The sequence below is a fragment of the Perissodus microlepis genome, chromosome 3 (genome assembly GCF_051167445.1).
Source record: "Perissodus microlepis isolate ML-2025 ecotype Zambia chromosome 3, ASM5116744v1, whole genome shotgun sequence".
NCBI classification, from domain to species: Eukaryota; Metazoa; Chordata; class Actinopteri; order Cichliformes; family Cichlidae; genus Perissodus; species Perissodus microlepis.
The window spans coordinates 1539551-1554579 of record NC_140463.1 but is presented as its reverse complement, the minus strand read 5'-3'; the positions used below and the strand labels follow the sequence as shown (position 1 = coordinate 1554579).

At 41.7% G+C, this 15029-nt stretch overlaps 2 protein-coding genes across 2 annotated transcripts; both read right to left on the bottom strand.

The window, feature by feature from the left end:
• Positions 1–776: 776 nt before the first annotated feature.
• Positions 777–4707, bottom strand: LOC146389378 (myelin-oligodendrocyte glycoprotein-like). Its single transcript, XM_084911816.1, has 2 exons — positions 2797–4707; positions 777–2378 (listed from the first exon to the last, which is right to left on the bottom strand). Exons 1-2 carry the CDS (start codon positions 3182–3184, stop codon positions 2242–2244), a joined length of 525 nt encoding a protein of 174 aa, XP_084767942.1. The 5' UTR covers positions 3185–4707; the 3' UTR covers positions 777–2241.
• Positions 4708–7854: 3147 nt separating this feature from the next.
• Positions 7855–14398, bottom strand: LOC146389377 (G2/M phase-specific E3 ubiquitin-protein ligase-like). The gene is made up of 4 exons (XM_084911671.1): positions 14123–14398; positions 13824–13978; positions 13363–13601; positions 7855–8504 (listed from the first exon to the last, which is right to left on the bottom strand). The coding sequence occupies exons 1-4, from the start codon at positions 14303–14305 to the stop codon at positions 8401–8403; spliced, it is 681 nt and encodes a 226-aa protein (XP_084767797.1). The 5' UTR covers positions 14306–14398; the 3' UTR covers positions 7855–8400.
• Between the last annotated feature and the right edge of the window lie 631 nt (positions 14399–15029).

The following is a 15029-nucleotide window of genomic DNA, read 5'->3' as shown; positions in this document are numbered from 1 at the left end:
GAAGAAGGTGATAACTATTGCATTTGTTAAGCTGAGTTGCATTACATTAGACTGCTGGTTGATTGTGAATGAATGATATTGTTTTATGATGCATTATACTGCTGAGTTATGAGAAATACTGTTCGCAGAAAGTCATCGCCTTATTTGTCTGATTAGAAGAGAACAGAACATACTGGAGTTTTCTGCCCCATCTCAGCAGGAGCAGATAAACAGGGAGCCAAGGTCGTAGCTTAGGCACCGTGTGAGAGAAAGAATGTGAATGTTTAGGCTTTTATGATTAGGTGGGGGCCACTAGAGGCTATAAGAGTTTGATCAATGCTCCACCATTTTGAGATCTGATGCTGTCTGCGTACGGTGTCCATCTCCCACGCGTGTGATCATTAAAATCATCGTTTGACTCAACCCGGCCGGACCAGTGTTGTTATTGTGGTTTTTCCTCTTGTATCCATCCCCAATATTTGAATCCGTAACACAGGTAACAGGTTTAATGAGCTGTTAGATTCATTCAGCCTCCATCAGTTTCTCCACCTGTGACCATCACGTAAACAGTTACTATGGCAACACCTCAGCTGACAGCTCTGACAGCTGTCATGAGCCAATGAAAGGGATGAACACAGATCTTAATAATAAGATTATATCAGTTTTAGTATAACTGTCCATCCATTACTAAACAGAAACAAAAATTCTGATTTTATACTGGTGTGATTACCTGGTTGCTTCCATGGAAACAGTCACTGATGTATCTGGGATTAGGACTGGGCAATATGACCCAAAATTCATATCTCGATATTTTTTTAAAGTAAAGTAAGAAGAAACAGAGAGTTCTTAGTCACACTGTGTCCCAGATGTCACACAGGCACTTTTATTAACATACAGCGCAGATGTACATGAAAAAAACTACTCAGAAATAAATTATCAGCATTTATTAAACAATAATGCTCCATAAATAAAAGAAAACTGTTGTTTTTGTGCATAACAAAGAGCTCACAACTGTGCAGTCAAAATGTAAACTAACAGACGCTGAGCGTAATAACAAGCAGCTGCTCTGTTCCCAACTTCTACTGCGTGACTGACAGCCTGCAGTTTCAAATCCGCTTCGTAACCACGTCTCTTACAGGTGCCATTTATGGTCCTTATACACACAATAATATTACGCTAAAGCACAGCACGTATCACTCCGCGAGGCTCCTCAGTAGCCGTAATGCTCCGACAATCCATCAAGCGGTGCAGCTCCGTAGCTTAGCAAAGTCGTACTCAAACATTTTTGACAGATTGCTGAGCGCCGTGCAGCACATTAAATCGGTTCGCGGCCATCAAGCACAACCAGATTTCATACATAAGGCGCGCTGTCAACTTTTGAGAGAATGAAAGGATTTCAGGCTGTGCAGCTCCAGTATGTGGGGCTGCACAGTGTCAATGCGTTAGCGCAGTTAGATCGTTAACGCATTGATGCTGTCCAGCCCCACGCATGGGGCGATCTGCGGTAACTCGTTAACAGAGATTTGCCCCGTTAATGCAGTTATGGCGTTAACGTCACGCTGACAGCACTAAAATAGTCTCCAAATGTTTTCTTTTTACCGAGCAGCTCCTCTGATAGCTGCCACGCATGAGGACATCACCAGGTAAACTCGCCACATTTTTAAACATTTTGTTGTTCAACAGCATCAAGACTGACGGAGTGTGTTTGAGATAACCTCACACGTGTCACAGCTGACACGTTTGGCGTTTATTTGCTGCTTTGTTGGTAGCAGCTCCTGAAACACAAGTCTGCCACACATCTGTTCGACCAAATCCAGTTAATCTGGAACATCGTGTCCATCTTGTCATTGCCCGCAGGTGAAGCGATGGGGGAGTTGTGCTCAGTGAAGGAGAGAGGCGAGGCAGAGTAACATTGCGTAAAAACGACAAAAGTGGAAAAAAGAGGCAAACTTACGGCTCCACAAGTGTAGCGTATCGCCCACTCCTATCTGGGATCACAGGTAAATGTATAATTATTATTAAATAATAAGGCTCCTCTCATTCCTGTGTGGTGTCTCTGTATGCAGCTCAGGCTACCTGGTGGCTCTGAGCTGCAGATGTGAGTGGGCGTGTATCTGTGAGTCACCTGTGCAGGTGTGACAGCTGGACTCACTATCACATCACCTCCACCTGACTACTGACACCCAATCAGCTACTGTTTGACGGTGTCATTCAGTTTGACTGGAAATACAGAGTGAAGGTGGAGGTCAGTCACACACAGAGTCAGTACACGAACATACCTGTCCTCGAGTTCTGTCTTTCTTTCACACGATTCAGGAGGAAAACAGAGACGACACTGATGAGAAGCACAATCACAACCAGGCCAACTGAGAGGATTGTGGGCCAGACAGGAGGACGTTCTGAAAGGAACACAAAAACAAAGAACCAGAACATCATCCACATGTGCAAATCCACAGCTGTATGACCTCTGATCATGACCCCATCTTCTCTGGACCTGACCTTTGACCTCCTCAGGGTCAGATCCACAGCTGGAGTGAGTCCAGACTTCCTGTAAGTCGGTCTGAAGCTCTGTGACTAATGTGGTCACACTTCATCAGCATCCACCTCGTGTTACAGGTGGATGCTGATGTGACAGAGGTACAGTCATGAAGGTCATAGTCACATTTCCATGGAAACACAAACCTGCCTAAATCTCTTCTGTGTAACTGAACATGTTTACATACGTGAAATATTTCATGTTACGATGCTGAACTTTATCTTTCTGAATCTGTGTGATATGATTCAGTGTGACCTTTGACCTGAACCTGCAGCACTGACCTTTGACCTTCAGCTGGACTTCAGTCCTCTGCTTGTCCTCTCCATCTTTGCGGGTGAGACACGTGTAGGTCCCACTGTCAGAGACTGTGGGCTTCCTCAGAGTGAGGCTGATGTCTCCAGTCTGCAGGGCGTCGGCTCTCATTGATGTTCGGTTGGTGTAACGCGTGTTTTGGCTGCTCAGATCAAAGTTTCCATCCACGATACCGTGGATGATCGAAGAACGTAGGTCGTCTCGTTTCCACACGATCACATGATCCTTAGATATCGGAGCAGCAAACTGACAGGGCAGCGGGACAGACTCCTCCCCCTCATACACCTCCACCTCCACCCCTGATGCATGCTGGGACGCTGAGGACACAGACACAAGGTTAATCAGTGTGATCTCCATGGCAACCTGACAGTGTGAGCAGGTGAACAGTTACCTGCAAAGCCCACTGAGAGCAGGAGATAAATACGAAAAATAAAAAAAGAATAAATGTGAGTTTATCAGCGAGACTGAGTGCGTGAACACGTCTGTGCTGATCAGCATCAATACATGCTGAATGTTTCCTCATGATCACAATCATAAACACGTGATGTTTGATAAAGACTTCGTGTGTGTGTGTGTGTGGGAGAAACCGGGTGCACTGATGGGAATGTGGGACGTCTCCAGGAAGGAGGAAGCTGTTTGTGTGTCTCCTGTGGGTGCACAGTTTTCTAACTGAGCATACACACACAGGTATGTTACACCTGCAGATGTTCTGTCTGCTGGAACATCTGGAGCACAACGGGTGTGGTCCTATGAACATCAGCAGCTTCAGACTGAACCTTATGTTCAAGTCTTCAACCTGACGCTGCCCTCCTCCTGTCGATTCATTGGGTTCATGGGTTCATGATTCCAATGAAAGAGTGAGTTTAGCAGAAAAGCTTCCCTTCCAGCTGTAACTCTAGTAAATGGACAACACTCACGAACAACCCTAATGACGCTAATAATCATAACCACTGTAAAACCTACTCACAACTTTGAATAACTGCAAATTGTCCTGCAGCAGGTTAACAGAAAGACATGTTAGCATAAAATAATTCAACAGAAAAAAAAGAAAACACATATTGCAAACAAATCAACAACTATATGATACTTTCAGTAAACTTTATTGTTCTATTTTACTTCGGTTGCATTAGGAGCTGGATTAACTTTTGTTATAACTTTATAATTGTTTGTTATTATCTATCTTTGACTAAAGACAAAGGGTTAGCACCGATATGTTAGTTGTATTGGCTAACTACTCACTACCAGAAATCCGTCATTCCAAGGCCTCGGTAAGTGATTCGCAGTCGCATCATCAAACCTAAATTAAGACACTTTCAAAATGTTTTATCGGATTTCAGATGCTAAAAGAGCACGTAGTACATTTCCCTCGCAAGAAATCATACTGTTCAAAACAACATTTTAAGAAATCGCCGAGCTGCTGTTTACAAAGATAAGCGGTAAAGCAAGCAAGCATACACAACACAGAGTGTGGGCACTCTGCTCCCTTACCACACCATGCTGCATGTTTGATGTACACAGGATGAGTTTCCCGATGCAAAGCCAGGAGAGGTTTGTGTCTCTGGCTGGAACTGAAGCAGTGACCTTTTGCATACTAAGTGAATGCAATAACCACTATACGGTTAGGAGACTGATTTTAAAATAAAAGGAGGAAAACATATGACATTTTAAAAACCACTGATGTCTGTTTACGGGGTGCACTTAAATGCACCACAAAGGCGTACTTTTTACCGTACTGTGCGATATAGATGCCCAGGCTATGGCAAGCCATTAGTGCCAAAATTCGCCACTTTTCTAACCCGTTTGGTTAAGAAATGGCGTAAAAAACGCCGTTTAATTATTCAAAACGCCGAAAAAAAAAAACGGCGTTCTGTTCCGACAAACGCCGCTTTTTCCGCCACTCGGATGGTGCGTTCAGTGCGCCATCCGAGTGGCGGAAAAAGCGGCGTTCAAAGACAGACGGAAACGCCGTTTTTTACGCCACTCGGCAGAAAACGCAGTTTTTATGCCTCTTTGAACGGCGTTTTTTACGGCGTTCTGTGCCAGCTGTAACGGCGTTTAAAACGGCGTTTTATTGAAATTATGCAGGGCACTCCCCATGGTTCCCTCATCCAATTACTTTCAACTCATTTCACCCAATCAAAGAAGAGGAAGTGCAGACCACACTAATGCATCACCGATTCACCTTGCTGCTAAGTGATTGCCTATTCAGTACCAGTGCTTGTCACAGTATTGACTTGTATTATAATCCCACTATGCATTTTGATGTGTTTAAGGCATGATCGAGCAAACAAACGACAGAATACTTTTTCTGAAACCTTAACTGTGTTACCTGTTATGGCAGCTAACAGGTAATGAGCAGAGCTAGCTCTGCTCATTTCTGAGCTTCTTTCTTATTTTCCTCTTTACTTTTCTTAACCTTTAACTTATGTCTTAGCAATCAGATCCTGCCATCTTGCATTACCGCTTCGTGCTAGTTATGTTGACTTTTCTCTTCTTTTGTCTCCACTTTTTTCACCCGTGTTTGGACACTCGGCGCATGGCTCCTTTGTTTACGTTAGGGATCAGCTGTTAGCGCTGCGCCCTGCAGCTGCGCTACCGGCAGACAGACCCTACATCCCCAGTGAGGGAAGAAACGGGGGTGATGTCTCCCAAGAAGGACACCTCACACACCATCTCTCCTTCCTGTAATCACTGTAAATGTGAGATCGCTCCCTGATATGATTGAGGAGCTAATGACGCTAACCCGGTCACAGTGGCAGTATCCCGGCACTGCCCGGTACTCCCTCTGTGAGTAGGCTGCCCGGCTTCCAGCTGCTGCGGGCGGACAAGACGAGAGACAGCGGTGAGAGGAAAGGAGGGGGGCTGGCAGTGTTTGTTAAAGACAGTTGTGGTATCCCTGGGCACATCGCTGTGAAAGAACAACTCTGCAACACAGACATTGAGCTATTAGCCGTTAGCATCCGTGGAGGCAGCCTGTGACTCTCTGTGGTCCGCAGACTGCAAACTCAATCTCCGAGAGCTCGTCTTCTAATATCAGGGGACTTTAATCATGTCTCGCTGGACTCCACACTGCCCACCTTCACCCAGTATGTGACCTGCCCCACCGTAGGCAATAAAACATTGTACTTAATGTATGCCAATGAAAAAGTGGCATATAGTTCATCACCTCCCCCTGCCCAGGGAAGATCCGATCGTAACCGAGTGCGTCTTGTCTCTGTGTGCAGCCCTTACTGTGCAGGGAGCCACTAATCACCCACGCAGTGCAGAGATGGTCCGCGGAGGGCATATAAATAAATAATAAAAGCAAATAAATGACAGTATGCTCTTTTTTCTTTTTGAAACAAGTGGAGACATTAACTTTGATCAAAATTCTTTCCCCTCGCCATCTCCCTCCTAAGTGGTTGAACTGTCACACTGCTAGACTGCAACTGCACTCTTTGGTATTAACTTCTGTAATCCTGTAATTTCTGTATAAAAGAATTAGATTGTGTATTATATTGTTAGTTTATACACCTGTGTGCATGTGTATTTATGTATGTCCATACACATAGATGGATTGTGTTTTACTTTTTTGTGCTTGAGAGATGCCCTCAAATGGAACCTAATTCCTTGTATGTGTTTGCGCATATACTTTGCCAATAAATGCGATTCTGATTATGAGATATTTCCCTCTGTATGGCACACACGAGTAAATTAAGTAGAAAAAATGTCATGTGTATAGCCTCTTTTAAAATTGTTTTTAGAAACCACAAGAAGAGAAATATGTGGCATTCCCTTATGTCATTTTACATCTTCACTGTCAGTAGACAGTTGTGGACATATTTTGATCTGGCTTTTTTCCCTTAACTCAATAGACCTGGCACACATTCTACAAAGACAATTCTCTTCCTCTGCTTCAAGCTCTTTGCTTTAAGCAGCTAAAGGGGAGTTAATTTTCTTCTTCCAACTTAGTGCATTGAAGGTATCTTGAAGTTAGTCACTTCAAATCTCACCTTTTCCCCTTATCTTTCAGAGATTACAAGTTCATGTGTGATATTTATTTAAACCACCCTAAAAGTAAAAACAAACACTGTAGAAGCACTTGTGGCTGTGTCCTTTGTGCACACACATTAGGGAAAATGAAAAACATTCATTTTTAGAGTGTTTGATCTATAAACATGTACCACTGTGTAATCCCATTTTTGGATGAACTGAGGCGTAAAAATATAGGCTAGAAAGCGACTGTACATTTCAGCGATTTTGGTTCCTTATCAGCGGAGTCAGACAGCATGAATATGATGAGGCTTGTAGAGATGACAGTAGGCAAGCAGACAAGTTTCCTGAGGTTGGGCTGAATGAACCTAGAACACAGGGAGAAACCTAAACAAGCGGAAGGAACTTTAGCTAAATATATTGTCACGTACAGCCAAATGACTGTAATAAAGTAGGTAAGCCGTGACCATAGAAAAAGCAAAGCAATCACTGGATTGACTGTCCAAATTGCTACACACACAGTCTAACAAATCATTTTCTTTACTTTGGTAATTACAGTTATTGCCTTATGTATAAAATATAATTTTAATACCAGTGTTCATTATCTTGACGTTATTTTTTTACAAAAAACACTAGCTTTACAGCCATCATCTCTTACATAATTCTACCACAATACTACCAAATTCTACCACATTTACATAATTGATTTTTAACCAGGTTATAGTCAAAGGCCAGGTGCCAATCTCAGAGTTAACGCCGGAGTTTAAAGTCAGTTTGTTAAAACTGCTTTGTTCTCGAAAGCAGTAAAATTAATTCATAACTTTTAATTCTGAGTTGAGATGGATTCTTCAGTTCTTGGTTTGAGAACAGATGAGGGTAAATTCATTTAACCATTTACCTTGACTTAAGCACATAATTGTACTACATAGCCCTCGTCAATGGAACCCAATACCAGTATTTGACAGTAACAGGTGAGCCTCAAATTTAATTTTTAAATAGACAAGACACCATGAGAACTGACATTACAATATTTTATTTTACAAAAGTCAGTGTCTTTTAGTTCAAAGTTTGTCTGGCATCTCTTGTACATCTTGAAAATAAATAAATAAATAAAAAACACACTCTATGCAGTGTACTATAATTGAACATAAACAACAATCTTTCAAAAGAATATTTCTAGATGAATTGTCATTTGAACTATTTCCTGGAAACTTTCTGAACACCGCTTATTTTGCATGGCTTGATGCATGCATACCCTAGTTGTCTTAACTGGACTATAAATATAACTATATACACAATGAACAGTCATTTGTAAAAACACTTTTAAAATGTAAAATCTTTAAGAAGCCTGAGTGCCAGTAGCAATCCCCTTTAAGAACACTTACAATAACAACTTCATCTCAAAAGCCCACAGGTTTTAACCACAGCTTCCCAGCATCAGTTCATGTATGCAGCTACACCTTTCCAAATCCAAGGGATCCTTTTAATGCATCGTTCATAAGATCTTTGAATTGATCTTCATCTGCAACACCTCTTGGAAGATACAGGGATAAGCTGCACGTTGATGTGTATGGGATGCGCTGCATCCCCGACTCCTGATCTTAAAAGTCTATGTTGCAGGACTGTGGGAACCCCAGTGGTGGAAGTAAGTCAGCCCCAGTTATAAAGACCAGCAGCTCTTCAAACGTGTGGTCCACCTCTTGCTCTGTTAAAATACATACAAGTGTTAAATAAGGTGCAATGTGTAGATTTATAATCAGTTACACTGACTGCATAGTAGAGCAGTTGCGTTAATGACTATTTTGGAGTCAAAAACAGGTTGTTAGGCAAAACCATTATTGCAAAGCATTGTATTAAAAAAAAAAAAAAAAATTACTCAAAGCAATCCTGCCCTCCTAAGACAGGAAATTAATTTTGGTCCTCCGAGTCAGACCTATATGTCAAGGACTGTTTATGCAATGTGTATGTTTTGTTTTTGTTTTTTTTGTTTTTTTAAAGTTATTCATTCTGTCCTTGCAAGAGTACATTGGCTTTCTAGTGATGTCACATTTGCGATCGTGGCTCAAGAGTTGGGAGTTTGTCTTGTATTCGGAAGGTTGCCGGTTCGAGCCCCGGCTCGGACAGTCCCGGTTGTTGTGTCCTTGGGCAAGACACTTCACCCATTGCCTACTGGTGGTGGTCAGAGGCCCGGTGGCGCCAGTGTCTGGCAGCCTCGCCTCTGTCAGTGCGACCCAGGGTGGCTGTGGCTACAATGTAGCTGCCATCACCAGTGTGTATGGGTGAACGACTGACTCTAGTCCTTAGGGACTAGTAAAGCGCTATACAAATACAGGGAGTGCATAATTATTAGGCAAGTTGTATTTTTGAGGAATAATTTTATTATTGAACAACAACCATGTTCTCAATGAACCCAAAAAACTCATTAATATCAAAGCTGAATGTTTTTGGAAGTAGTTTTTAGTTTGTTGTTAGTTTTAGCTATTTTAGGGGGATATCTGTGTGTGCAGGTGACTATTACTGTGCATAATTATTAGGCAACTTAACAAAAAACAAATATATACCCATTCCAATTATTTATTTTTACCAGTGAAACCAATATAACATCTCCACATTCACAAATATACATTTCTGACATTCAAAAACAAAACAAAAACAAATCAGCGACCAATATTCAATTCAATTCAATTTTATTTATATAGCGCCAAATCACAACAAAAGTCGCCTCAAGGCGCTTCATAGATACAGAGAAAAACCCAACAATCATATGACCCCCTATGAGCAAGCACTTTGGCGACAGTGGGAAGGAAAAACTCCCTTTTAACAGGAAGAAACCTCCGGCAGAACCAGGCTCAGGGAGGGGCGGCCATCTGCTGCGACCGGTTGGGGTGAGAGAAGGAAGACAGGATAAAAGACATGCTGTGGAAGAGAGACAGAGGTTAATAACAGATATGATTCAATGCAGAGAGGTCTGTTAACACATAGTGAGTGAGAAAGGTGACTGGAAAGGAAAAACTCAATGCATCATGGGAATCCCCCAGCAGCCTACGTCTATTGCAGCATAACTAAGGGAGGATTCAGGGTCACCTGGTCCAGCCCTAACTATATGCTTTAGCAAAAAGGAAAGTTTTAAGCCTAATCTTAAAAGTAGAGATAGTTTCTGTCTCCCGAATCCAAACTGGAAGCTGGTTCCACAGAAGAGGGGCCTGAAAACTGAAGGCTCTGCCTCCCATTCTACTTTTAAATACTCTAGGAACAACAAGTAGGCCTGCAGAGCGAGAGCGAAGTGCTCTAATAGGGTGATATGGTACTACAAGGTCATTAAGATAAGATGGGGCATGATTATTTAAGACCTTGTATGTGAGGAGCAGGATTTTGAATTCAATTCTGGATTTAACAGGAAGCCAATGAAGGGAAGCCAAAACAGGAGAAATATGCTCTCTCCTTCTAGTCCCTGTCAGGACTCTTGCTGCAGCATTTTGGATTAGCTGAAGGCTTTTCAGTGAGTTTTTTGGACATCCTGATAATAATGAATTACAGTAGTCCAGCCTGGAAGTAATAAATGCATGAACTAGTTTTTCAGCGTCACTCTGAGACAGAATATTTCTAACTTTAGAGATGTTGCGCAAATGGAAGAAAGCAGTCTTACATATTTGTTTAATATGTGCGTTGAAGGACATGTCCTGGTCAAAAATGACTCCAAGGTTCCTCACAGCGTTACTGGAGGCCAAGGTAATGCCATCCAGAGTATGAATCTGGTTAGATACCATATTTCTAAGATTTTCAGGGCCGAGTACAATAACCTCAGTTTTATCTGAATTAAGAAGCAGAAAGTTAGCGGCCATCCAGGTCTTTATGTCTTTAAGACATTCCTGCAGTTTAACTCATTGGTGTGTGTTATCTGGCTTCATGGACAGATAGAGCTGGGTGTCATCTGCATAGCAGTGTAAATGTATGCTATGTCTTCTAATGATGCTGCCTAAGGGAAGCATGTATAATGTAAACAGAATTGGTCCTAGCACTGAACCCTGTGGAACTCCATAATTAACCTCAGTGTGTGAAGAGGACTCTCCATTTACATGCACAAATTGGAGTCTATTAGATAGATATGATACAAACCACTGCAGTGCAGTACCTGTAATACCTACAGCATGTTCTAATCGCTCTAATAGGATATTATGGTCGACAGTATCGAACGCTGCACTGAGGTCTAGCAGGACAAGCACAGAGATGAGTCCACTGTCAGAGGCCATAAGAAGATCATTTGTAACCTTCACTAAAGCTGTTTCTGTGCTGTGATGAGCTCTGAAACCTGACTGAAACTCTTCAAATAAACCATTCCTCTGCAGATGATCTGTTAGCTGTTTGACAACTACTCTTTCAAGGATTTTTGATATGAAAGGAAGCTTGGAGATTGGCCTATAATTAGCTAAGACTGCTGGGTCTAGAGATGGCTTTTTGAGTAAAGGTTTAACTACAGCCAGCTTGAAGGCCTGTGGTACATAGCCGATTATTAGAGATAGGTTGATCATATTTAAGATCGAAGAATTAATCAATGGCAGGACTTCTTTGAGCAGTTTTGTAGGAATGGGGTCTAAAAGACACGTTGATGGTTTGGAGGAAGTAATTATTGAAGTTAACTCAGAAAGATCAATTGGAGAAAAAGAGTCTAACTTAACATCAATGGTACTAAGAGTAGCTGTAGATAATATTACATCTGTGGGATGATTACTGGTAATTTTTTCTCTAATGATAAAAATTTTATTTGTGAAGAAGTTCATGAAGTCATTACTAGTTAACGTTAAAGGGATGGTTGGCTCAACAGAGCTCTGACTGTTTGTCAGCCTGGCTACAGTGCAGAAGAAGCCACCTTTCTTTGCAAGGACACTCAAAAGCCTGCCATCCATGGATTCTGTCAGTGTTTTGATCTGTTCACCATCAACATTGCGTGCAGCAGCAACCACAGCCTCCCAGACATTGTTCAGAGAGGTGTACTGTTTTCCCTCCTTGTAAATCTCACATTTGATGATGGACCACAGGTTCTCAATGGGGTTCAGATCAGGTGAACAAGGAGGCCATGTCATTAGTTTTTCTTCTTTTATACCCTTTCTTGCCAGCCACGCTGTGGAGTACTTGGACGCGTGTGATGGAGCATTGTCCTGCATGAAAATCATGTTTTTCTTGAAGGATGCAGACTTCTTCCTGTACCACTGCTTGAAGAAGGTGTCTTCCAGAAACTGGCAGTAGGACTGGGAGTTGAGCTTGACTCCATCCTCAACCCGAAAAGGCCCCACAAGCTCATCTTTGATGATACCAGCCCAAACCAGTACTCCACCTCCACCTTGCTGGCGTCTGAGTCGGACTGGAGCTCTCTGCCCTTTACCAATCCAGCCACGGGCCCATCCATCTGGCCCATCAAGACTCACTCTCATTTCATCAGTCCATAAAACCTTAGAAAAACCAGTCTTGAGATATTTCTTGGCCCAGTCTTGACGTTTCAGCTTGTGTGTCTTGTTCAGTGGTGGTCGTCTTTCAGCCTTTCTTACCTTGGCCATGTCTCTGAGTATTGCACACCTTGTGCTTTTGGGCACTCCAGTGATGTTGCAGCTCTGAAATATGGCCAAACTGGTGGCAAGTGGCATCTTGGCAGCTGCACGCTTGACTTTTCTCAGTTCATGGGCAGTTATTTTGCGCCTTGGTTTTTCCACACGCTTCTTGCGACCCTGTTGACTATTTTGAATGAAACGCTTGATTGTTCGATGATCACGCTTCAGAAGCTTTGCAATTTTGAGACTGCTGCATCCCTCTGCAAGATATCTCACTATTTTTGACTTTTCTGAGCCTGTCAAGTCCTTCTTTTGACCCGTTTTGCCAAAGGAAAGGACGTTGCCTAATAATTATGCACACCTGATATAGGGTGTTGATGTCATTAGACCACACCCCTTCTCATTACAGAGATGCACATCACCTAATATGCTTAATTGGTAGTAGGCTTTCGAGCCTATACAGCTTGGAGTAAGACAACATGCATGGAGAGGATGATGTGGACAAAATACTCATTTGCCTAATAATTCTGCACTCCCTGTACAGGCCATTTACCATTTACTTAATTCTCAGATGTGCTAATACAATTGAATCATAAATTTTACCATATTTTAAATACAAGTATGTAATATAACTATTTAATATTTTAGTGTTAGGAGAAGTTTTCGGTCATGTAATAACATTAATGTTTTACCAGAAATCACAATGAAAATCAAATGACATCCTTTCAGTCTAAACAAGCAAGATCTGGTAGAGATGACAGAGGATAAAAGAAATAATCTTCCAAAAATATTTGTTGTAGGTGGTTTCCTTTCAAATACCTCACCTAAAAGGTAAAATAATCAAAAACTTCCTCATATACTCTAAGAAGGTGTGGATTTTGCAAAGTTCTAAGGTTTTATTGCACCCAAGTGTTGTTTTGATTTAGTTGTCTGTATTTTGTATTGTGGACACTGTATTTAACATGAAATGCCTGAAGCAATTCAAACAGAAACAAGACGTGTTGTATTATATGTACTCACCCTGAATGGCCATAAGCCACCATTCCCACTGAAAGATGGTGGCTTCCTCTTCTTCACGTCTGTTACTTCCAGCTGGACTCCATCCAATGGTGAAGAGATCCTGGAAGCTGTTCCTTGTAAGTTTATTTCCTGCATTTGTAAATACAGGAAGGAACTGCTTCCAGCATCTCTTCACCATTTGCCAGAACCGACCACACGAGTCCATACCGGCAACAAACTGCTGAATCATGCTGGCAACCCTGTTGACCACAGATTGTACTCTCAATTCATACAACATAGCAAAATTGTGAAACAAAACAAAAAGTTTTGTTTTGTCAATTTAAACACCACCTTAACTGCAATACAGATATCAACTCAGCAGATTGATGATTTGTTTAAGTGTTAACTATTAGGGGGGGAACACAATGGGAAGACGAGCACTGACCAGGAAACTACTTTGTAATTTTCCAGCAAATTCTCACCTGTGAAACGCAAAATGAGATACAATCTCGCCCCTTATCCTCTTAACATCAAGTAGTGTGGCAGTGTAGATGTCAGGGATACCACAGCCTGCAATCCAGTCCCCAAGGTGACTTTTCAAGTCTGCCAGGTCTTCTGGGGTGCTGCAGCTGGAAACCTTGAAAATCAGGCACCTCCATAAATAAAGCTGTTTAAAGCATTCACTAAGTGTACTTACATTTTGAGACGTTCCACTGATGAGTTAAGCTATGCATTGTGTTTCATTGAATTTAATTACACCTCAGCATGCACACAGCTTTACCTTTTCTATGTTCTGTTTGATGTCTTCGTCCATGAAGACCTCTACATCGAAGTCATCAAGAGATGTCTTCTGGCCACACATCATACAGAACAGGTGTCTGTTGATATACCGTGCCCCTGGCCCATTGTGTGCTATCATGACTACATGAAACACATACACAGCAGTTCTGGCAGTGTTGTTCATGAGACATACATGTGAGTCATTTTGTTCAGGGGAAGCCAGGACAGCCTCATCCAGGTCTGATACTTCTGACTCTGCAGAGTCGATGTAAAACTCTTCCCTAAACAGAACAAATGCATTTGATTTTTTTAATATCATGTATACATACTGAAATGGAATGACTCATCTGATAAAAGAATCTGATTTCACATTCTTTTACTGTATAGATACAGGCACTTAAAATGGCCATGTGGTCCTTGATTGCATCTGTTGGAGCCATTTGTATTTTAACAAATTTCAAAATATTAAAATATAAAGTTTGTTGTTAGTTTACTTCTATTTTTGGGTTAATCATTTTTTATTTGTAGGTTAATGCTCACTTCATTGTTTTGTTGTTTATCTCATCAAGTCAGCCAGGAAGAATTTCAGGGCTATTTTTGATAACTTAAGAGACTGGTATAAGACCAGCATGCACTGAGATGGGCCTTTTGTTTTGTTTTGTTTGTTTGTTTTGTTTTTTAATTTGAGAGACGAGCAGCATGAAGCAACAAAAATGGATCTTGTTATTGATTGCCAAAATGGATCAATAAACTATACAATGCAACTTTCAAGTTTTGACAGAGCAGTTTTCCCTGCGCACAAAAGATTATCACAGGGCAGCAGTGTCTTCTTTTCCTTTTTTTGTGAAACATAAGGAACTGCCACTACAGTGCCCATTTACTGGGAATAGTTTGGGTGATTTGTAGTT